The 25,042-nt window shown below is 40.7% G+C and overlaps 1 protein-coding gene across 2 annotated transcripts in view; it reads right to left on the minus strand.

The window, feature by feature from the left end:
* Window positions 1-25,042, minus strand: part of nalcn (sodium leak channel, non-selective) — a 253,655-nt gene that overhangs the window by 224,934 nt on the left and 3,679 nt on the right. Inside the window, exons 2-5 of one of the 2 annotated variants that reach the window (XM_020472572.2) lie at window positions 12,873-12,971; window positions 12,598-12,659; window positions 11,779-11,919; window positions 11,250-11,432 (exon numbers count right to left, since the gene is read on the minus strand). In XM_020472572.2, the coding sequence (XP_020328161.1) occupies window positions 11,250-11,432; window positions 11,779-11,919; window positions 12,598-12,639 (366 nt within the window). In that variant the 5' untranslated portion in view covers window positions 12,640-12,659; window positions 12,873-12,971. The remainder of the gene's footprint in view (window positions 1-11,249; window positions 11,433-11,778; window positions 11,920-12,597; window positions 12,660-12,872; window positions 12,972-25,042) is intronic. The other variant, XM_031805863.1, reaches the window with a different exon arrangement.

Here is a 25,042-nt window from a genome sequence, read left to right on the forward strand (position 1 = left end):
CTCCCAAGGATGAACCAGACCTGTGGAGGTATACCATTTTTTTTTTTTTAGGTCTTGGCTGACTTTTGATTTTCCCATGATGTTAAGCAAAGGAGCACTGAGTTTGAAGGTAGGCCTTGAAATACATCCACAGGTACACCTCCAATTGACACAAATTATGTCAACTAGAAGCTTATAAACCATGACATCATTTTCTGGAATTTTCCAAGCTGTTTAAAGGCACAGTCAACTTAGTGTATGTAAACTTCTGACCCACTGGAATTGTGATACAGTGAATTATAAGTGAAATAATTTGTCTGTAATCAATTGTTGGAAAAATTACTTGTATCATGCACAAAGTAGATGTCCTAACCGACTTGCCAAAACTATAATTTGTTAACAAGACATTTGTGGAGTGGTTGAAAAACGAGTTTTAATGACTCCAACCTAAGTGTATGCAAACTTCCGACTTCAACTGTATATCCGGAGAGAGGCATGATTTCGTGAAACAAAGTATGTTACAGTCCACGGTGTCTCTCTGGAAGTAGATCCTCGCTCTTAGCTCGTCTACTTTATTGTCCAGAGTAGGGATGCAAAGGGTTGTAAACTTTCCGGTAAATTTACGGAATTTTCCCAGAAAATTCCATGGGAAGGCCCGGGCATTTTGCTTAAATTCATCAAAAAAGTTAGCTTGTTACAGTGAACCTTTTTTGTGGGATAGGTATAAGGCAATTCTAGGTCTTGTGGCATATTTTGGTTAAACTATCCCCAAAACTGTCTGCAAACAATTGTTGGAAAAATTACTTGTGTCATGCACAAAGTCGATGTCCTAACCGACTTGCCAAAACTATAGTTTTTTAACAAGACATTTGTGGAGAGGTTGAAAAACAAGTTAATGACTCCAACCTAAGTGTATGTAAACTTCCGACTTCAACTGTATTACAAAAAATACCAAAAAAGACAGTCGAAGCTCTAGTATGCTCAACTGAAACGATACCGTTTACAGTATACTAAAATTAACTAATAGTATATAGTATGTAGTATACAGTATGTTAGTCTGGGTATTCAAACACAGCCTATGAGATTCGTTGTGATGTGGGGAGCAGGAAAATACCATGTGATGTCAATAACAATATTTCCACCAACCATTTCATTCGGATGAATTACCTGATGCATGAAAAAAGTCACGACCGGGCTAATGGAAACATGAAATGCCGGGACAATTTTATAAATGATGACAGACAATTTGTTTGTTCGACATGGTGGGATCTTTTCATGTCGATAAAGTTAATTGTGCGAGAAATGGCAGTGGAAACAGATTTATGAGCAAATATTGATATAATAACCATCATATTGAAGTAAACGTGTGTGGTCCTCCCACTAAGACTCAGCAAAGCATGCATTTTATTAGGCTACAGATGAGATAAATAGTGAATTTCACAGGATGAAGAATGTGCAAGGTGATGTTCCAATAAATATCGAGGTTCTTATTCTGGTGACATGATGATCGATGCTTGGCTGCCATTTGACAAAAACTATCATTCTTATCCATAATAATGTCATAATGTAGGTAGCCTACTGTCACTGTATCTGCGGGCTGTTGCCTAGCACACATGTGCTGAGATCAGAGTGGGCACATTTGCTATATAATGCAGCAGTTTTAGTGACACAACCATCAGTGGAGTTGAAAATGCAATGGAAATTAATTTAGCACATGGGAATTTTATTTACAAAAAAATATTTTTATGTGCATTTATGCACATCCTTTTATCTTTTTTTCCAGATTTTTAATATTCACATGAAAATCTGTCGCAAATTGGATCGAAACCTAGCTACAGACAAACATTTATGACCTTATTATTTTTTTAACCACAGATCATTGAAACGCAGTTTTCACATATGTAGATACTGGTTTGGTGCTGGAAATAATGAATATGAGTTTGAAAAGTGACTCACTCATAGGCAGAGAGACACTGCATTCGTCAGTGCTCTAGTGAGGGCTGTGTCAGTAAAGTTGCATGAATAAGTGTAGAGGTGGAGTCATATAGACTGAGTGTACAAAACATTAAGAACAATATTGGATTCGATCTTCAAATAAACATATGTGTTAAAATACTATAACTTATTGATTACGTTATATGTATAAGGAATGTATATGTTGGGGTCAATGAGGGGAGGATAGGAACTGGGTGTATGGAAAGCACCTGAGTGAGATGTGCAGAAAGTTAATATTCTAATATTGTTGAATATCAAGGTTCCTAAGATGGGCAAAGGACAACAGTCTAGTTTCAGTTCCTGATAAGGCAGGGAGAGCTGCGGAACTAGGGAGGAGCGAGGAATTTGTCTCGAGGTTAACTCAACAAATAAAGTTAAAAGAAACCTCTGGGAGGGAGGCCAGAGGGGACCACTCAAACGACCCTCCTACTACAGTCCTCTCACACACCCATACACCTCCATGCCCAAAAAGGACCTAGCATCAGGCAGGACCATGACTACAGCAGTGAGAGGAACTAATTAAGTTCCTGAATAGCAACAGAGATGTATTGGCTGTCTAGTATAAGGAGCTGACCCCGCCTAGTAGGAGGTTATAATTATAAAGTACCAGTTAAAAGTTTGGACACACCAACTCATTTATGGGTTATTTTTACTATTTTCTACATGTAGAATAATAGTGAAGACATCAAAACTATGAAATAACACAGAGAATCATGTAGTAACCAAAACAAAGAGTTAAACAAGATTCTTCTTCAAAGTAGCCACCCTTTGCCATGATGACAGCTTTGCACACTCTTGGCATTCTTTCAACCAGCTTCACCTGGAATGCTTTTACAACAGTCTTGGAGTTGGCTGCTTTTCCTTCACTCTGCGGTCCAACTCATCTCAAACCATCTCAATTGGGTTGAGGTCGGGTGATTGTGGAGGTCAGGACATCTGATGCAGCACTCCATCACGCTCCTTCTTGGTCAAACAGCCCCTACACAACCTGGAGGTGTGAAAGTACCTGTCCTGTTGAAAAACAAATGACAGGCCCACTACGCCCAAACCAGATGGTATGGCGTATCGCTGCAGAATGATGTGGTAGCCATGCTGGTTAAGTGTGCCTTGAAATCTAAATAAATCAGACAGTCACCAGCAAAGCACCATCACACCATCACACCTCCTCCTCCATGCTTCACGATGGGAAATACACATGCAGAGATCATCCGTTCACCTACTCTGCGTCTCACAAAGACAAGGCGGTTGGAACCAAAAATCTCAAATTTGGACTCATCAGTCCAAAGGACACATTTCCATCGGCCTAATGTCCATTGCTCGTGTTTCTTGGTCCAAGTAAGTCTCTTCATCTAATTGGTGTCGTTTAGTAGTGGTTTCCTTGCAGCAATTCGACCATGAAGGCCTGATTCAAGCAGTCTCCTCTGAACAGTTGATGTTGAGATGTTACTTGAACCTACTCTTACGATAAGTGCCATGGGATCTTTAGTGACCACAGAGAATCAGGACACCTGTTTATCGTCCGATTCAAAAGACAGCACCCTACACAGGGCAATGTCCCCAATCACTGCCCAGGGGAATTGGGATATTATTTTTTAGACCAGAGGAAAGGGTGCCTCATACTAGCCCTCCAACACCACTTCCAGCAGCATCTGGTCTCCCATCCAGGAACCGAACAGGACCAACCCTGCTTAGCTTCAAAAGCAAGTCAGCAGTGGGATGCAGGGTGGTATGCTGCTGGCATATCTTCACTCTGGGGTCCAACTCATCCCAAACCATCTCATTTGGGTTGAGGTTGGGTGATTGTGGAGGCCAGGTCATCTGAAGCAGCACTCCACCACCCTCCTTCTTGGTCAAATAGTCCTTCAACAGCCTGGAGGTGTTCGACCATGAAGGCCTGATTCACACAGTCTCCTCTGAACAGTAGACGTTGAGATTTGTCTGTTACTTGAACTCTGAGGAGCCTTTATTTGGGCTGCAATCTGAGGTGCAGTTAACTCTAATGAACTTATCCTTCGGCAACATAGGTATCTCTGAGTCTTCCTTTCCTGTGGCGGTCCTCATGAGAGCCAGTTTGATCATAGATCTTGATGTTTTTGCGCCTGCACTTTAAGAAATGTGTCTTAAAGTAATGACGGACTGTCGTTTCTCTTTGCTTATTTGAGCTGTTCTTGCCATAATATGGACTTGGTCATTTAACAAATAGGGCTATCTTCTGTATACCACCCATACCTTGTTACAACACAACTGATTGACTCAAACGCATTAAATAAACTTTTAACAAGGCACACTTGTAAAATTAAATGCATTCCAGGTGACAACCTCATGAAGCTGGTTGAGAGAAAGCCAAGAGTGTGCAAAGCTGTCACCAAAGCAAATATATTTTCATTTGTTTAACACTTTTACTACATGATTCCATATCTGTTATTTCATACTACTGACGTCTTCACTATTATTCTACATTATAGAAAATATTAAAAATACAGAAAAACCCTTGAACGAGTAGGTGTCCAAACTTTTGACTGGTACTGTATATTTTAGATTCTTCAAAGTAGCCACCATTTGCCTTGATGACACCTTTGCACACTCTTGGCATTCTCTCAACCAGCTTCACCTGGAATGCTTTTCCAACAGTCTAAAATAATTCATTTCAAAGTTTGTATAATGTTCATCAGTATGGGAGTTACTATTCAAAAAGGAGGGACTGTTGGATTCTAGCTTGAAATATACTTATTCGTGTTACCATGCTAAAACTTATTGATTACTTTACATGTATAAGGATATGTTGGGGTCAATGAATGGTGGAAAGGAACTGTGTGTATGGAAAGTTACTGAGTGAGACAAGGGGAAGTGCAGAAAGTTAATTTTCTGTTCAAACATGTTATTGTTGGTGTAACAATGTACGCTGAGAGTCGGGAAGCAAGTTCAGGAAGTGAATACATTTAATTAATAAATGAACAAAACAAGAAACACAAACAGCGCACAGACATGAAACAGCAACAATAACGACTGGGGAAGAAACCAAAGGGAGTGACATATAAAGGGCAGGTAATCAAGGAGGTGATGGAGTCCAGGTGAGTGTCATTATGCGCGTAACACTGTGGTGACAGGTGTGCGCCATAATGAGCAGCCTGGTGACTTAAAGGCCGGAGAGGGAGCACACGTGACAGTTGAATGTCAAGGTTCCTAAGGAGAGGGGAAAATGACAACAGTCTAGTTTCAGTTCCTGATAAGGCAGGCCAGAGGGGCTCACCCCAACGACTCTCCGACTACAGTTCTATCTCACATGCATACAGCTCCACGCCCACGATCGTTATTAGCATCAGGCAAGTTCCAGACTAGAAATATATGTGCTTGTGTAATCAAACTTCGTCTTTGCAGCTGTATGACCTAGTGGGTGAATAAACCTGGTTTGTTCAGAACCTAACAACACCTTCCTGATATTGAGTTACGCACCCCCCCCCCTCCCCTCAGAACAGCCTCAATTCATCATCAGGGCATGGACTCCACAAGATGCCGAAAATGTTCCACAGAAACGCTGGTCTATGTTGACTGCAATGCTTCCCACAGTTCCAACTGGTGTAGAGTCTAATTGGCATACATAGGCGGTGCGTGAGTTTCAAGTTTAGGGAAGATCATTTTCACCATAAAAATGCACTTTTGTAATAAAGCATTACATGCATAATCGCATTCCCGGTCACTATTGAGAAGTGTGTTCCCACTAATTGTTTACATTTTGGAACATTCGCGCGTATAGCCTACTGCCGTGTGCACATTGCTGCGCTTATAAGGTGAAGAAATAGCCTAATAGTTTATCAACATTTTAAAATGCTTCGGAACAGGCAGCCGGAGGAGGAGAATTATAATTATTATAAACAGCCCAAGGGAAAAAGGGACACAAAAGGCTTTTTTTTAGGGGGCATTACGGCCATACAAAGGGGATGCCACAGGGAAATATGAAGCATTATCAAGTGCTTTGTCAACTTGTGAATGAGAAACTGATGAAGTTTGTACAGCTTGCACAAATATCAAAGCAGAGCTCATGCCTTTCATGCAACTTTTTTCAAATCAAAGCATCACAACTAAAGTTACATAAATAACTCTAAATTAATCATATAGGAGTACCTGTTACATCTTTTCATCATTTCTAATCCCCCGTATATTTTGGGGGGAAATAATATCCACACACACACACAAAAGTTTGGTGTCACTTAGAAATGTCCTTGTTTTTGAAAGAAAAGCATATTGTTTGTCCCTTAAAATGACATCAAATTGATTAACAATGTCTACACTGTAATTCTGATCAGTTTGCTGTTTATTTTGATGGAAAAATTTGTTTTGCTTTTCTTCCAAAATCAAGGACATTTCTAAGTGAAACCCAACTTTTGAACGGTAGTGTATATATACACATATCTTTTTAAATGATATTTTTCTTTATTATTCCCAGCAAACCCTAACACTCCTCCCCTAATTGGAAAAGTAAATAAACAATAACACTTAGGCACTACTCTACACTATACACTATACTATTTTACGGACTATTTTACAATCGTTATATTCTGTTTGTTTTTAGCCCTGGCCTTCCTCTATTTGTCCATCCAGTTTGATTTCTATTTGCCATATATTTGTATCTGTCAAGTCAGTTAAGAACAAATTCTTATTTTCAATGACGGCCTAGGAACCGTGGGTTAACTGCCTGTTCAGGGGCAGAACGACAGATTTGTACCTTGTCAGCTCGGGGGTTTGAACTTGCAACATTCCGGTTACTAGTCCAACGCTCTTAACCACTAGGCTACTAGGCTTCTATTTGCCGTATATTTTTCAGCTGTGCTGTGATGATTCACAAAAGTTAGGAACCTTTCTATTCTCATAGTTTCTGCAGATTGTAAATTAAAGAAAAAAAAATTCTAAAATAATTATTACATTATTGATCGATTGACTATGACTTTTCAGATCACCCAGTATTGCCTTCTGCAGTGTTAGCTGCAGGTAAATGTTACAATTGTGGTAGCCTAGTGGTTAGAGCGTTGGGCCAGTAACCGAAAGGTTGCAAGAACGAATCCCCGAGCTGACAAGGTAAACATCTCTCGTTCTGCCCCTGAACAAGGCAGTTAACCCACTGTTCCTAGGCCGTCATTGAAAATAAGAATTTGTTCTTAACTGACTTGCCTAGTTAAATAAAAGGTTAAAAAAAAATGATTCAGCCAATCCTGGACCTGTGACCAAAAACTAGCTACATATGGACATATACAGTGGGGCAAAAAAGTATTTAGTCAGCCACCAATTGTGCAAGTTCTCCCACTTATAAAGATGAGAGAGGCCTGTAATTTCCATCATAGGTACACTTCCACTATGACAGACAAAATGAGAAAAAAAAATACAGAAAATCACATTGTAGGATTTTTAATGAATTTATTTGCAAATTATGGTGGAAAATATTATTATTAACGATCATGTTCAAAACGGTGCACTCTCCTCAAACAATAGCATGGTATTATTTCACTGTAATAGCTCATGTAACTTGGGTAGTGCAGTTAGATTAACAAGAATTTAAGCTTTCTGCCCATGTCAGATATGTCTATGTCCTGGAAAATGTCCTTGCTACTTACACCCTCATGCTAATCGCATTAGCCTAAATTAGCTCAACCGTCCCACAGGGGAACCACCAATCCTGAATAAGTTTTAATTGTTTAGCTAGCTAGCTATATGTCTTAAGATTAGCTGGAGCTAACATTAGCTGGCTGGCTCCCTAGCAGAGGTTATTATTAGTTTCCCAGAGAAATTGTAAAAAACACAATTTCACATTTTGCTACCGAATCCAGAAGGTAAGTCACATATACAGCGTCAGTGCCAATACCATATTTACAATGTGCAGGGATACTGAAGTCAAATCAAATCAAATATATTGGTCACATACACATGGTTAGCAGATGTTAATGCGAGCGTAGCGAAATGCTTGTGCTTCTAGTTCCGACAATGCAGTAATAACCAACGAGTAATCTAACCTAACAATTCCAAAACTACTACCTTATACACACACAAGTGTAAAGGGATAAAGAATATGTACATAAAGATATATGAATGAGTGATGGTACAGAACGGCATAGGCAAGATGCAGTAGATGGTATCGAGTACAGTATATACATATGAGATGAGTAATGTAGGGTATGTAAACAAAGTGGCATAGTTTAAAGTGGCTAGTGATACATGTATTACATAAAGATGCAGTAGATGATTATAGAGTACAGTATATACATATACATATGAGATGAGTAATGTAGGGTATGTAAACATTATATTCAGTAGCATTGTTTAAAGTGGCTAGTGATATATTTTACATCAATTTCCATCAATTCATCATCAATTCATCATCAATTCCCATTATTAAAGTGGCTGGACTTGAGTCAGTGTGTTGGCAGCAGCCACTCAAGTGGTAGGGTTAGATATAATAAACAGAGTAGCAGCAATAATAATAGTATGTGATTGTTATGCGTGTGTGAGCAAATTAAGTGTGTGTGTGTGTTTGTGTGCGTGCGTAGAATGTGCATAGAGAGAGTGTGTGAGTGTGCATAGAGAGAGTGTGTGAGTGTGCATAGAGAGAGTGTGTGAGTGTGCATAGAGAGAGTGTGTGAGTGTGCATAGAGAGAGTGTGTGAGTGTGCATAGAGAGAGTGTGTGAGTGTGCATAGAGAGAGTGTGTGAGTGTGCATAGAGAGAGTGTGTGAGTGTGCATAGAGAGAGTGTGTGAGTGTGCATAGACAGTGCCTAAATATAAATAAAACAGAAGGGTCAATGCAGATTTTGTTAGCTATTTAGCACTCTTATGGCTTAGGGATAGAAGCTGTTCAGGATCCAGTTGGTGTCGGACTTGATTCTCTGATACCGCTTTCCGGACCTTCCTTTCACACCGCCTGATATCGAGGTCCTGGATGGCAAGAAGCTCAGCCCAAGTGATACTCTGGGCTGTCCGCGCCACCCTCTGCAGCGCCATGCAATCGAGGGCAGTGTAGTTGCCATACCAAGCAGTGACGTAGCCAGTCAAGATGCTCTCAATGGTGCAGCTGGAGAACCTTTCGAGAATTTGAGGGCCCATAACAAATATTTTCAACCTCCTGAGGGGGAAGAGCCGCTGTCACGCTCTCTTCCCGACTGCTTGCGTGTGTGTGGACAATTTTAAGTCCTTAGTGATTTGGACACAGAGGAACTTGAAGCCATTGACCTGCTCGATCAGCTCCTTGGTCTTACTGACGTTGAGGGTTGTTGTCCTGCTAGATCACTGTAGGTTGTCTCATTGTCGCCGGTGATCAGGCCTACTACCGTCGTGTAATCAGAAAACTTGATGGTGTTGGAAACCATCACAGTAAGGTACTTAATTGTAACCTGGAAATAATTTGATATTGAAAGAAAAACAGCTGCATTGGACTTTTAATATCCAACTATGTGAGACATCAAAACCACACTAACAGGTTGAATAATACTATGTGGATTCTTATTTTTGGGAAGGGGGGAAAGGGACAATGAGCAATAACTCATAGAATCTGTGACAGAATAATAAATAGACCGTCTAAATGAGTAAAACTGTGTGAAACATCATACCATATTTTGGAAAAGAATAAAGGGACTTTATAATGGAAACATTGGGCTTTCACTCGCTTGGTATTGATTCACACAATCATCAATATCATTCATCATCTTGATGGTCAACTTGACATGTTGATATTGATACGGACAACAATCAATTTTTACTTTGATGAGGACTCCGTGATGACAGACAGACACGCTCACACACAATACAAAATAATTATCCCTCATCCCTTTTAACACCGGATGGCAAATGTTAAGAGGCGGTATTGACCTGTCCACACTGACAGAAGCATTACCCAAATGACTCGGCTGTATACCGCTTTGGCGTAAACAGTGTTTCGGTGTCCGTCTGATGACTTCCTGTCAGTGTGCTTGTTATCCTTGATTTGCCAATTAAGCTGTCTACACTTCCCACCGCAGTAATTTAGGCCTTTCATCTGCCAGATGTATTGTATCCCGGTGCTTCTGTAGCACACCATCTATTTCCCTGGATCTGTCTGACCCTATCAGACCTGGGTTCAAATAGCATTTTGATTTCTTTCAAATATTATGAACATTTGATTGATCCTGCATGGAGTGCTAGGTCGGTGGGCAGGGTTTGCACTATTGGGGCTACCCATTGGTTCCATTGAACCAGGCAAACTCAACCACAGCCATAGTATCAGAAAGAATGTGAATACTAATACAGATCCATATTAATGGGGTATTGTTGGACACAAACATTTGAGTAATGTCAAAGGGTCATAATTTAAAGGACCGCAAACTGGCACTTATTTCTTAGCACAAGATTCATTCAGATTGATGGTTGTCGAACACATCCATATAATCAGCAGATCAAATACTTAGTGGTTAAGCAGAAGCCATCACTCAAAAGTTAGAGAACACCCAAGGACACTATTATCTAAATAGAGGGCATATGATGGGAAAGTGATGCTTCACACCCCTCTACCACAACGGATTTCGGATCCACTCTTCCCCCAATTTCAATGGAGTTCTGTAAACTGTGCAGCATCTACGCTGCAATCGACTATCAGAGTGGATCCGAAATGGCCTTTGTTTACAGCAGTGCTAGGGCACCTTCCCACGGTATTAAATCACACGACAGATCATTTGACTCTGGTGGTGCTCTTGAGCTAAAAAAGGTACTATTAGGTACTTGTTGGAGCTCTCCTGGCTGTGGCTTTGGAGGAACTGAAGCAAGCACACATGTAGTTTTTAGTTTGGAACGCTGCCCTGCATCCCCACCATTACACGATTCAAAAATGTTTCATTACAAATCGCAATGTGGGTCAGATGGTCATCATTTAAAAGCTTATTATATTGCCAACAACACTAGCTAATTTATAAAATATCATCTTCCAGTGTTAGGCTTTCATAGAGCACTTTAGAGAAACAGTTATTCGTTCTGGTGCACAAGGAATAGAGTAATGAGTGCATAAAGGTGACTCGTGGGGGATTTTCTTCACAATACGGTTCACAATAATGAGCTCTGACATAATGTATAGCATGTTACTGTACAGCCAGTGAGTTACAATTTATGCGCTTCTCAGTGATCAAATCTGCCATTTTCATACAGTATACGGGATGTGAGTATAAAGAGCTATGTAAAGTTAGATTTGTAAGCTTGGGCATAAAATGTACATCGTTATTTTTGTTTTATTTTCTGTGCAGAAAATGGATTGTTTGTATTATTACCTTGATGATTCCTCTGATGTGCATCTTGGCGATCATCTCAGCGGTGTAGAGGAACATGAGCAGCGTGTCCAGGGTAAAGGTCACGTACTGCAGCGGGGGGTAGTGCTCGAACGTCTTGGGTGTGTTCATACACACGCTGATGACGCTGATGATGGCGCAGGCTCGCAGCAGAGAGTGCACCCACTGGGGAGGAGGAGGAAGGGGACAGACAAGGAAAGGTGAGAATCCCATCATACTTGGGTCAAATACATGTTGTACGTCAGTTACTATTTGAGTTGCGCTTGATTTAACTTGGGAGTTTGCAGTTTTGGGACTAGTCCATTGGTAAAAAACAAACTTGAACGTAGTTTACATTTTAATTGGATATTGAAACAAACCAAACAGATGTAAAATACAGCCTAAATTGTCTCAGTGAACCCATAGTGTACCTTCACTTTATTTGTAATGAATTGGATTGGCGTCTAAATGTGCCAATTTTCCATTTCAAATATGGCCCAGTCCCATGTGACTGAAATAGTCACCCACTCACTGGTTTGTTGATCCAGAAGATGTCGGCGCTGTCGGCGAGGGTTTCGTCGGGCCCAAAGTCAGTCATGGGCTGGGCCTCAACCCTCGAGCTCTGCTTCCTCTTCAGCATGCTGGGGCTGGCTGTACTATACAGAGAGTGGATCTGATACACACACACAGGAAGTAAGTGACCAGAGCAAAGTCTCAGAGTGGCAGAGTTATCTGGCTGCATCCAAGTCTGAACATCCTGAGAATTGTTTCAATTGTATCATAAATATTGAAGAGTTCAATCCATAGAATTCTACTCAGTCAAGTTCTAGTATTTAAAACTCTATGTGGATTTTATCCTCTTTGTTGACATGGAATGTTCATAGAGTGGAACGGTCTTGAAAATGTGGTGCCAACTCGGCAGTCTTTCCGATATCAAAACACAAAAAAAGTCTGCCCAGATTTGGAGTTCCCGCCCAGATTCTATTCATAACATAATAGGCAACAGGTGTATGCTTTCATTTCACACAACAATGTTGTGTTGCTGAATGTCCATCGTGATAGGACAACAGAGCACACATGTGAACACAGAACAAGTGTATTCACATTGGAGCAACAGCTTCAGTAACTTACTTACCGAGACGTAAAGATCATATGCAATCTTCCCCATGTGTAATAAACATCAAAAGGCTACTACGCTACAGGTTAAGGCTTACAAGCTACAGCACAGTGACTGAGAGAGGGATGTATGTGAGAGTCTGTGTGTGTGTGGTATGCAAGGGCCGATTGAATTGGAACAGAAGTACACATACAGGGGGATATGACGCCCTCAATGGAGACAAAGCACACATACCAAAGGGAAAAGTAAAGCTGAAATTGCTCCAGCACTGCACATAACATGCGATCAGGCATACCCTGTAAATAACACATAACAGTTAGTCAACCTCATGGCATATATGGTATACAATGTACATGTACAATACCAACATCTACAGTACGATCAAAGAGAGACAAGAAAACGCCCACCAACATCTGACAGAGGCATATATGCAAACAACACACTCAGTGGAGAGAGGTGTTGTGGGATAGGATGGGAGTGGGACAGTGGTGAGGGGTCATGTGACTCACTGTGAGCTGGCTCCTCATTGGTGCATTCATCCCCAGGTCAGAGGGGGGCAGAGAGACCAGCCAGAGATAGACAAGGGGAGCGTGATGCTATAGGGTTACCTGTTGTAAGATAGAGAGAATACTACAGCAGTCAAATTACTGGAAGAGAGAGACATCATTCAACAGTCCACAAGTCAGGACTATGTGCACATAGACCAAGTTTCAAAGAAAACATAATCAATGTTCATTTCAATAAGTGTTAGACCTAGCAATTCCCTCTTAATTAATGTCAGCCTTACTAGGCACCTTGATAAAATGAACAGTTACCCTGAACATATTTTTTTATTTACTTATTTTATTTCCCCTTTATTTAACCAGGTAAGCTAGTTGACAAGTTCTCATTCGCAACTGCGACCTGGCCAAGATAAAGCATAGCAATTCGACACATACAACAACACAGAGTTACACATGGAGTAAACAAAACACAGTCAATAATACAGTAGGACAAAAATGTCTATATACAGTGAGTGCAAATGAGGTAAGATAAGGGAGTTAAGGCAATAAATTGGCCATGGTGGCGAAGTATGTACACTATAGCAATTAAACACTGGAATGGTAGATCGGCAGAAGATGAATGTGCAAGTAGAGATACTGGGGTGCAAAGGAGCAAAGTAAATAAATAAATACAGTATGGGGATGAGGTAGGTAGATAGATGGGCTGTTTACAGGTGGGCTATGTACAGGTGCAGTGACCTGTGAGCTGCTCTGACATAAGCAAACTGCTTTCCAGTTGGACAGAGATGAAAGTAAAATCCTAATTATTCCATCCATTTGTTCACGACTCTGCCAAGACTCCTCTGCACATCACATAAGCACAATATAATTAACCTAGTCCATGGGCCATTATCAGTGACAATAAGTAGACTATAATTCCACTAGCGAGAGGGAAACAACATCCTTCTCCAATTGCACTTAGCAAAATACTTTAACGTCAATGTCCACGTTTCGAAAACGGTCAAGGCATGGGGAAATTACATTAGACATAGAGAGGACAGTATAATACCGATGCCCACTGTCTCTTTCACCTCACGGCCCCCCAAAAATAAATGTGTCCTCTAAACGCATCATGCTGTCAGAAGCAATTTGCAATGTAATTGCTACACTTAGCATATTATGTTGGTACAGATTTGAAGAAGAGTGAAAACTAAATTACAGGGTGTAAGTGCTATAATGTAGGAGTAAAGTTGCCAGAGACTACAATTAGCCTCCCATTTCAAGAGAGGGACATTTTCTCTCATGAGCAGGATGCAATCACCGGGCACATTAATTGTAGCTGTGAGTATCTATTAGCTTCAACAAACTTAGGCCTACTTTCTAAGAGTTTGTTTCACACTTGAGGAGTGCACTCAGAAATAGACCTGTACATTGCTATTGTAACTATAGAAAGAAAAATAAGTGTGAGGGTAGGTGACAAAGTATACTAATCTTATCCTTAAAAGGGGTAAATCCACAGTAACAGAGAAGCCTAAACTCACCTGTTCCCTTTAAAATGTATGCCAAGCTAAAACCATTGATTGAAACAAACAAACCATACACCTATATGGAGAAGTCTACTTCACAATTGCTGAACATTTCACTAAGATGTGTCTACTTGAAAAGCAGTGCAGAGGCAAAGTTTGGTGACAGAATGACAAAAGGCTCCCTTAGTTTTTATGTGACTACGTTTTCAAAAACTCTTAAATATCTAGTCCGATTAAGAGTCAAATATGTCTGTAGAAAGAATGGGGTGTCGGCTATGATATGACACCTTGAGTTTGAAACTACAGTAAGTGAAGTGGATCAACACCTGGTAATAAAATGATGGTAACAGAATGACATCATGGGTCCTCGATCTGTACTATACAGAAATGCATAATTATCGATGTCATTCTCTTCATCGTGATGCATCCTGTATAGGTACACGTAGGTATAAAAATGTCATATCCTCCTTTGCATGTTTGGGTATTATTCTACACACAGTCTATAATTCTAATGAACTCCGCCCCCAAATCTGCACCAATCATAGACGTCTATGCTTCACAAGTTTGGACATCACAGTACAGTGCAGTACCGTAGAGGAGAGGATCAGTAGAGCAGTATGATGTTTTTTAGCCCATAGATATTGTTGTAATTTTTTTGTCACTCAAATATCACATGAATACACATTAGACATGGACGAAATGTAGAGAATATCAAGAAAATGATCTTTAAGCCTGCAAAATTCTCTCCACCAACAAGATGGGTGTGAACAGTCTGTTTCATTAACAGTGCTTGTGCACATAGAAATATAACTGGTGCGTGCTTTACTGTACAGTCGTGGCCAAAAGTTTTGAGAATGACACAAATATTAATTTTCACAGTCTGCTGCCTCAGTTTGTATGATGGCAATTTGCATATACTCCAGAATGTTATGAAGAGTGATCAGATGAATTGAAATTAATTGCAAAGTCCCTATTTTCCATGCAAATGAACTGAATCCCCAAAAAACATTTCCACTGCATTTCAGACCTGCCACAAAAGGACCAGCTGACATCATGTCAGTGATTCTCTCGTTAACACAGGTGTGAGTGTTGACGAGGACAAGGCTGGAGATCACTCTGTCATGCTGATCGAGACGAATAACAGACTGGAAGCTTCAAAAGGAGGGTGGTGCTTGGAATCATTGTTCTTCCTCTGTCAACCATGGTTACCTGCAAGGACACACATGCCGTCCTCATTGCTTTGCACAAAAAGGGCTTCACAGGCAAGGATATTGCTGCCAGTAAGAATGCACCTAAATCAACCATTTATCAGATCATCAAGAACTTCAAGGAGAGCGGTTCAATTGTTGTGAAGAAGGCTTCAGGGCGCCCAAGAAAGTCCAGCAAGCACCTGGACCATCTCCTAAAGTTGATTCAGCTGCGGGATTGAGACACCACCAGTACAGAGCTTGCTCAGGAATGGCAGCAGGCAGGTGTGAGTGCATCTGCACACACAGTGAGGCGAAGACTTTTGGAGGATGGCCTGGTGTCAAGGAGGGCAGCAAAGAAGCCACTTCTCTCGAGGAAAAACATCAGGGACAGACTGATATTCGGCAAAAGGTACAGGGATTGGACTGCTGAGGACTGGGGTAAAGTTATTTTCTCTGATGAATCCCCTTTCCGATTGTTTGGGACATCCGGAAAAAAGCTTGTCCGGAGAAGACAAGGTGAGCGCTACCATCAGTCCTGTGTCATGCCAACAGTAAAGCACCCTGAAACCATTCATGTGTGGGGTTGCTTCTCAGCTAAGGGAGTGGGCTCACACACAATCTTGCCTAAGAACACAGCCATGAATAAAGAATGGTACCACAACGTCCTCCGAGAGCAACTTCTCCCAACCATCCAGGAACAGTTTGGTGAACAATGCCTTTTCCAGCATGATGGAGCACCTTGCCATAAGGCAAAAGTGATAACTAAGTGGCTCGGGAAACAAAACATCAATATTTTGGGTCCATGGCCAGGAAACTCCCCAGACCTTAATCGCATTGAGAACATGTGGTCAATTGTCAAAAGGCGGGTGGACAAACAAAAACCCACAAATTCTGACAAACTCAAAGCATTGATTATTCAAGAATGGGCTGCCATCAGTCAGGATGTGGCCCAGAAGTTAATTGACAGCATGCCAGGGTGGATTGCAGAGGTCTTGAAAAAGAAGGGTCAACACTGCAAATATGCAAATTGCATCAACTTCATGGAATTGTCAATAAAAGCCTTTAACACTTATGAAATGCTTGTAATTATACTTCAGTATTCCATAGTAACAACTGACAAAAAATATCTCAAGAGACTGAAGCAGCAAACTTTGTGGAAATTAATATTTGTGTCATTCTCAAGACTTTTGGCCATGACTGTACTGTGCTCTACTGCAATTGTGGTTTGTGACTGGTCCATGTAAAGCTTATCAGTCTAACGATCTAATAAAGGCATTCAAATTGAATAATATAATATTAGTTTCAGTGGCGGTCGGTGCTGTTTAAGATGAGGGAGAATTATTAAAAAAATTATAAGCATGGCCTTATTTCTATTACAGCATATTGGATGACTGTCATTCATATTCCATTCACCCAGCTCAATGTAACATTGATAAGTTTAGGCTACTACATATCATTTTCCCTGTACCCATCATGAGGGTGCTATAACCTAGCCTATAAATGAAAGTTTACAAAGTACTGAGAGAATTTTGAGTAATCAAGGTGACAGACAGTGAAACATTCAATACCACCTTGCACACGCTTGTCTGCATATAGCTGATCTAGGATGTAATCATTAGTCCAACAGTTTCACCAGAATCAATAAACCCCTGAACACCCGCACACACAGTTCACTTTCATAGCAGCCACATACAAAACAACATGATCACTTTGCTCGTTGTATATAGAATTCCTTCTCGCAACAATCTATGTGCTCTCCTCCTCTCACGTTTTACCTTCGCCTGTGACTTCAGTGCACAACACATCAGCAGTTTGTGACCAGGCAAAAATAACTTTCCAATTCAAACCTTCATATCATAACCACTAACCGCTACACTCAGCCTATTTCGTTGTCACGTTATAGTCAACATATAGTAGATACTAGAACTTAAGCGTTAGTAAACCCGCTACAGTCATGCAGCACAGTGAACAGTCAGAAAGCAGTTACAACAGCGGGCCCAGGTGGCAATAAATTCATAAACCCAAAAGCTTATCTTAACTTGGACGAGTTCCAGTGTTGGATAACCATAGCCAGCTAGCTAACATAGCATCCCTCTCTTTTTGAGACAGGTGTTTGATTGGGCTAAACTAGCTAGCTTCTTTTGCTAGCTATGTGAAAGTTTTTTTTAAATACAAGCAAATATAGCTCCCTCTCTCTTCTCCTTAATTTTGGAAGAAATTTTGTTCAAAACTATTCAATTGTTGTCTTTTTCTTTGAGTCAACTACTCACATTTTATACACTGCAGTGCTAGCTAGCTGTAGCTTTCAGTACTAGATTCATTCTCTGATCATTTGATTGGGTGGACAACATATCAGTTCATGCTGCAAGAGCTCTGATAGGTTGGAGGGTGTCCTCTGGAATTTATCATAATTACTGTGTAAGTCTATGGAAGGGGGTGAGAACCATGACCCTCATAGGTTGTGTGTTGAAGTCAATGTACCCAGAGGAGGACAGAAGCTAGCTGTCCTCCGGCTACACTATGGTGCTGCTCTACAGAGTGCTGCTGAGCCTACTGTAGACCTTCATTGCAAAACAGTGTGATTTTATCAATTATTTGGTGACGTGAATATATTTAGTATAGTTTTATCATAAAAGGATAACTTTAATGTTTCACTATTTATAATAAAATCCACTGAGGATGATCCCTTCAACTCTTCTCCAGAGCGACTTATTTTTATTTATTTTTTCCCATACTGGACCCCATGGGAATCAAACCCACAACCCTGGCATTGCAAGCGCCATGCTCTACCAACTGAGTCTCCACTGATTAGTTGCAATTTCTCAAGTTCTCAATTTTCTGATTCACCCGTTTACATTTCTTGGAAGTAAAATGGTGCATGCACAGGTTATGGCCTTGATTCCAAACCTCCCTTTTTATTAGGAGGACATTATTCCTCTTCATGTTTGACAAGCGCTGTATTTGCTTTGAACAGAAACAGAACATTACATATTGGATATAATACACCGTCATTTTGTATGTGTTATTTTTATGTAGCTTGGTTCCTATCAGTTTTCATAGTCGCCTTGTGGAAGAAGCATTTCGCTACACTCGCTACACTCGCATTAACATCTGCTAACCAACATCTGCTAACCATGTGTATGTGACAAATAAAATTTGATTTGATTTGAGATGTCATTCGGTTAATGTCTGAGGATTTTCAGTCTCAATATGGGCATGCATTACCAAATGAAAAATCGGCAAACTAATCTCTGTAATAGATTAAATACCTGCTACATTTGATGTAACCAATGCCAGCCAGGTTGCACTTGCATTGAAGATGGATGCTAACACGGTTATTTTTGTGTATGTACATTTGATTGATATTATATTGTTTTATCAGTCATGGAAGGAAACCATACACTGGACATTCTTTATAATAGTACCATGGTGTTTGAAATGGATATGCATGTTGGAAGCTGTTTTAACACAGTGTGAAAATACAATTATTCCCGAATAATAGGAAACTGTCACGTTCTGACCTTAGTTCTATTGTTATGTCTTTGTTTTAGTATGGTCAGGGAGTGAGTTGTCTATGTTAGTTTTTCTATGATTTGCTATTTCTGTGTTTGGCCTGGTATGGTTCTCAATCAGAGGCAGCTGTCAATCGTTGTCCCTGATTGAGAACCATATTTAGGGAGTCTGTTTTCTGTTTTGTTTCGTGGGTGATTGTTTTCTGTCTTTGTGTGTCTACACCAGACAGAACTGTTCTGGTTGTTTTCTTTGTTGTTTTGTTATTCAGTGTTCAGTTTACATAAAGAAATATGAACACGTACCACGCTGCGCATTGGTCCTCACCTTCTTCCACCGACGACCGTTACAGAAACTTCAATTTCATATCTTTCTACACCGTAAAATGTCGATTTTGATATTGTTTTCCCAATGTACCTTTATTCATTAAATTGAAATATTATTTCAATTTAAATATTGGTGTAGCTGGGAAAACGGGGTGATTTCTAAGTATGTGGTTCAAGTGGAACCTAACACTTCAGTGCGGGGGATTAGTCTTGTCTACATTACAAAATATGGTGGTAAATGAATGTGGTCCTTGGAGCTGAGGTCACACACACCATATATCCTCAAAGCAATACTATACCATTTTAACAGCCATGGGGCGTTGTCAGGAAAACCGAATGGAGTTAACTCTCTTGGCACTGTCACTGAGTGCGAAGACATGGCGTTCTGTGCATCGGTCCTTGCAGTCTGCCCTTCGAATTCGCTACTATGTTATCCTCAATCCCCTGCGTATGCCAACACCTTGCATAGATATGGAACGCCAGTTAGGACTTTGCTTGTCAAAAAAAGATACACGTCAAATAACACAATTGACGTGTCAAATACGCTTGTTGACCAATGAGGACCCGAATATGACTGCACGTCACATAATTAACACATTCATTAATTTTTGACGTAGTTATTACACATTGATACCACTATCACTCGTATTTCATGTCGATGCACCGATACCGATACGTATGCGTTGATGCAGATAATAGTTTTGTCTGGCGCCGTGCCGCACGAGCGCAGACATACTCCCCTAAACTCTGGACATTGCTGGTCACGAGCGCAGACACACTCCCCTAAACTCTGGACATTGCTGGTCACGAGCGCATTTTGATCCTGTAATCAAACCCACAAATGCTGATGCTCCAGATACTCAACTAGTCTAAAGGCCAGGTTTATTTCTTCTTTAAATCAGGACAACAGTTTTAAGCTGTGCTAACACAATTGCAAAAGGGTTTTCTAATGATCAATTAGCCTTTTAAAATTATGAACTTGGATTAGCTAACACAACATGCCACAGGAGTGATGGTTGCTGATAATGGGCCTCTGTACACCGATGTAGAAATTCCATAAAAAAATCTGACGTTTCCATCTACAATAGTCATTTACAACATTAACACAATGTCTAAACTATATTTTTGATCAATTTGATGTTATTTTAATGGGCAAAAAAATGTGCTTTAATTTAAAAACAAGGACATTTCTAAGTGACCCCAAACATTTAACGGTAGTGTAGGTCCTGGATGTCAGGAAGCTTGGCCCAGTGATGTGCTGGGCCGTATGCGCTACCCTCTGTAGCGCCTTAAGGTTAGAAGCTGAGCAGTTGCCATACCAGACGGTGATGCAACTGGTCAGGATGCTCTCGATGGTGCAGTTGTAGAACTTTTTGAGGATCTGGGGAACCATGACAAATCTTTTCAGTCTCCTGAGGGGGGGGAAAGGTGTTGTCATGCCCGCTTCACAACTGTCTTGGTGTGTTTAGACCATGATAGTGTGTTTGTGATGTGGACACCAAGGAACTTGAACCTCTCAACCCACTCCACTTCAGTCTCATCGATGTTAATGGGGACCTGTTCGGGACTCCTTTTCCTATAGTCCACCATCAACTCTTTTGTCTTGTTCACAATGAGAGAGAGGTTTTTGTCCTGGCACCACACTGCCAGGTCTCTGACCTCCTCCCTATAGGCGGTCTCATTGTTGTCGGTGCTCAGGCCAACCACCATTGTGTCATCAGCAAACTTAATGATGGTGTTGGAGTCGTGCTTGGCCACGCAGTTGTAGGTGAACAGGGAGTACAGGAGGGGACTAAGCACACACCCCTGAGGGGCCCCAGTGTTGAGGATCAGCATGGAAGATGTGTTGTTGCCCACCCTTACCAACTGGGGGAGGACCGTCAGGAAGTCCAGGATCCAGTTGTGGAGGGAGGTGTTTAGTCCCAGGGTCCTTAGCTTAGTGATGAGCTTTGAGGGTACTATGGTGTTGAACGCTGAGCTGTAGTCAATTAACAGCATTCTCACATAGGTGTTCCTTTTGTTCCTTTTTCTTCAGATGTTTTCACTCACGAGACTCCCAGTTACACAACAAATGTTCCTTTTGTTCCATAAAGATTACTTTTATACCCAAAATACCTCCGTTTGTTTGTCGCGTAATGTTCAGAAATCCACAGGAAAGAGCGGTCACCACAACGCAGACGAAAATTCCAAATAATATCCATAATGTCCACAGAAACATGTCAAACGTTTTTTTTATAATCAATCCTAAGGTTGTTTTTAAAAGATATACCCGATAATATATCAACCGGGTGTGTAGGTTTTTCAATAACACCGGGAGAAACAATGGCTGCTTTACAAAACTCACTTTGAGAGCCCCCACATATCCACTTACGCAATGTGATCTTTCACGCTCATTTTTCAAAATAAAAGCCTGAAACTGTCTAAAGATTGTTGACACCTTAGGGAAGCCATAGAACAATGAATCTGGTTGATATCTCTTTAAATGGAGGATAGGCATGCAGAGGTTTCAAAATAAGAGGTACTTTCTGATTGGATTTTCCTCAGGTTTTCGCCTGCAAAATCAGTTCTGTTATGCTCACAGACAATATTTTTACAATTTTGGAAACTTTAGAGTGTTTTCTATCCTAATCGGACAATTACAGTGCCTTGCGAAAGTATTCGGCCCCCCTGAACTTTGCAACCTTTTGCCACATTTCAGGCTTCAAACATAAAGATATAAAACTGTATTTTTTTGTGAAGAATCAACAACAAGTGGGACACAATCATGAAGTGGAACGACATTTATTGGATATTTCAAACTTTTTTAACAAATCAAAACTGAAAAATTGGGCGTGCAAAATTATTCAGCCCCTTTACTTTCAGTGCAGCAAACTCTCTCCAGAAGTTCAGTGAGGATCTCTGAATGATCCAATGTTGACCTAAATGACTAATGATGATAAATACAATCCACCTGTGTGTAATCAAGTCTCCGTATAAATGCACCTGCACTGTGATAGTCTCAGAGGTCCGTTAAAAGCGCAGAGAGCATCATGAAGAACAAGGAACACACCAGGCAGGTCCGAGATACTGTTGTGAAGAAGTTTAAAGCCGGATTTGGATACAAAAAGATTTCCCAAGCTTTAAACATCCCAAGGAGCACTGTGCAAGCGATAATATTGAAATGGAAGGAGTATCAGACCACTGCAAATCTACCAAGACCTGGCCGTCCCTCTAAACTTTCAGCTCATACAAGGAGAAGACTGATCAGAGATGCAGCCAAGAGGCCCATGATCAGTCTGGATGAACTGCAGAGATCTACAGCTGAGGTGGGAGACTCTGTCCATAGGACAACAATCAGTCGTATATTGCACAAATCTGGCCTTTATGGAAGAGTGGCAAGAAGAAAGCCATTTCTTAAAGATATCCATAAAAAGTGTTGTTTAAAGTTTGCCACAAGCCACCTGGGAGACACACCAAACATGTGGAAGAAGGTGCTCTGGTCAGATGAAACCAAAATTGAACTTTTTGGCAACAATGCAAAACGTTATGTTTGGCATAAAAGCAACACAGCTCATCACCCTGAACACACCATCCCCACAGGGACAGGGAAGATGGTTAAAATTGATGGGAAGATGGATGGAGCCAAATACAGGACCAGTCTGCAAAAGACCTGAGACTGGGACGGAGATTTGTCTTCCAACAAGACAATGATCCAAAACATAAAGCAAAATCTACAATGGAATGGTTCAAAAATAAACATATCCAGGTGTTAGAATGGCCAAGTCAAAGTCCGGACCTGAATCCAATCGAGAATCTGTGGAAAGAACTGAAAACTGCTGTTCACAAATGCTCTCCATCCAACCTCACTGAGCTCGAGCTGTTTTGCAAGGAGGAATGGGAAAGAAATTCATTCTCTCGATGTGCAAAACTGATAGAGACATACCCCAAGCGACTTACAGCTGTAATCGCAGCAAAAGGTGGCGCTACAAAGTATTAACTTAAGGGGGGCTGAATAATTTTGCACGCCCAATTTTTCAGTTTGGATTGTTAAAAAAGTTTGAAATATCCAATAAATGTCGTTCCACTTCATGATTGTGTCCCACTTGTTGTTGATTCTTCACAAAAAAATACAGTTTTATATCTTTACGTTTGAAGCCTGAAATGTGGCAAGAGGTTGCAAAGTTCAAGGGGGCCGAATACTTTCGCAAGGCACTGTATGCTGAGCACTTATTAGCTGCTTTTTAAAATAGTTATTTTACCTGCTAAGTTGTGAGAACACATTCTCATTAACAGCAATGATCTGGGGAATAGTTACAGGAGAGGAGTGGGGGGAGGGGGGGGGGGGTAATGAGACAATTGTAATCTGGGGATGATTAGGTGACCATGATGACAGCACCCTATAGAGGGCAATGTTCCCAATCACTGCCCTGGGGCATTGGAATATTTTTTTTAGACCAGAGGGAAGGGAACATCATACTGGCCCTCCAACACCACTTCCAGCAGCATCTGGTCTCCCATCCAGGGATCAACCCTGTTTAGCTTCAAAGCAAGCCAACAGTGGGATGCAGGGTGGTATACTTACTTAAAACTATACACTTGTTTTGAGTTTCTGCTTGAAGTAGTTTAAGTGTCATGTATAGTGGTGTGCTTATAGCAAAATTTAGGCATTGTTGATACATACATATTTGGCTTTTTCTAATCAAGATCCAATCCTGACAATGTTTTGGGAGACATGTAAGACTTTGTTAATGTTTTTTTTTCTATACTCTGCGGTCCAACTCATCCCAAACCATTTCATTTGGGTTGAGGTTGGGTGATTGTGGAGGCCAGGTCATCTGAAGCAGGACTCCATCACCCTCCTTCTTGGTCAAATAGTCCTTACACAACCTGGAGGTGTTCGACCATGTTGACTTGATTCACACAGTCTCCTCTGAACAGCTGACGTTGAGATTTGTCTGTTACTTGAACTCTGTGAACCATTTATTTGGGCTGCAATCTGAGGTGCAGTTAACGGTAATGAACTTATCCTCTGCAGCAGAGTTAACTCTGGGTCTTCCAATCCTGTGGCTGTCCACATCATAGCGCTTGATGTTTCATGAAATTTTCCCGATTGACTTACCTTCATGAAATTATGGATTGTTGATTCTCTTTGCTTATTAGAGCTGTTCTTGCCATAATATGGACTTGGATTTTTACCAAATAGGGATATCTTCTGTATACCGCCCTACCTTGTCACAACATAACTGTTTGGCTGAAACGCATTAAGAAGGAAAGAAATTCCGCAAATTAACTTTTAACGAGGCACACCTGTTAATTGAAATGCATTCCAGGTGACTACCTCATGAAACTGGTTGAGAATATGCCAAGACTGTGCAATGCTGTCATCAAGGCAAAGGGTGGCTACTTTGAAGAATATCAAATATAAAATATATTTTGATTTGTTTAACACTTTTTTGGTTACTACATGATTCCATATGTGTTATTTAATAGTTTTGATGTCTTCACTATTATTCTACAATGTAGAAAATAGTAAAAATGAAGAAAAACCCTGGAATGAGTAGGTGTATCCAAACTTTTGACTGGTACTGTATATATTCTATTAACCCTTTCTCTCCCCAATTGGTAGTTACAGTCTTGTTCCATCGCTGCAACTTCCTTACGGACTC

Source organism: Oncorhynchus kisutch, linkage group LG26, assembly GCF_002021735.2.
Source record: "Oncorhynchus kisutch isolate 150728-3 linkage group LG26, Okis_V2, whole genome shotgun sequence".
NCBI classification, from domain to species: Eukaryota; Metazoa; Chordata; class Actinopteri; order Salmoniformes; family Salmonidae; genus Oncorhynchus; species Oncorhynchus kisutch.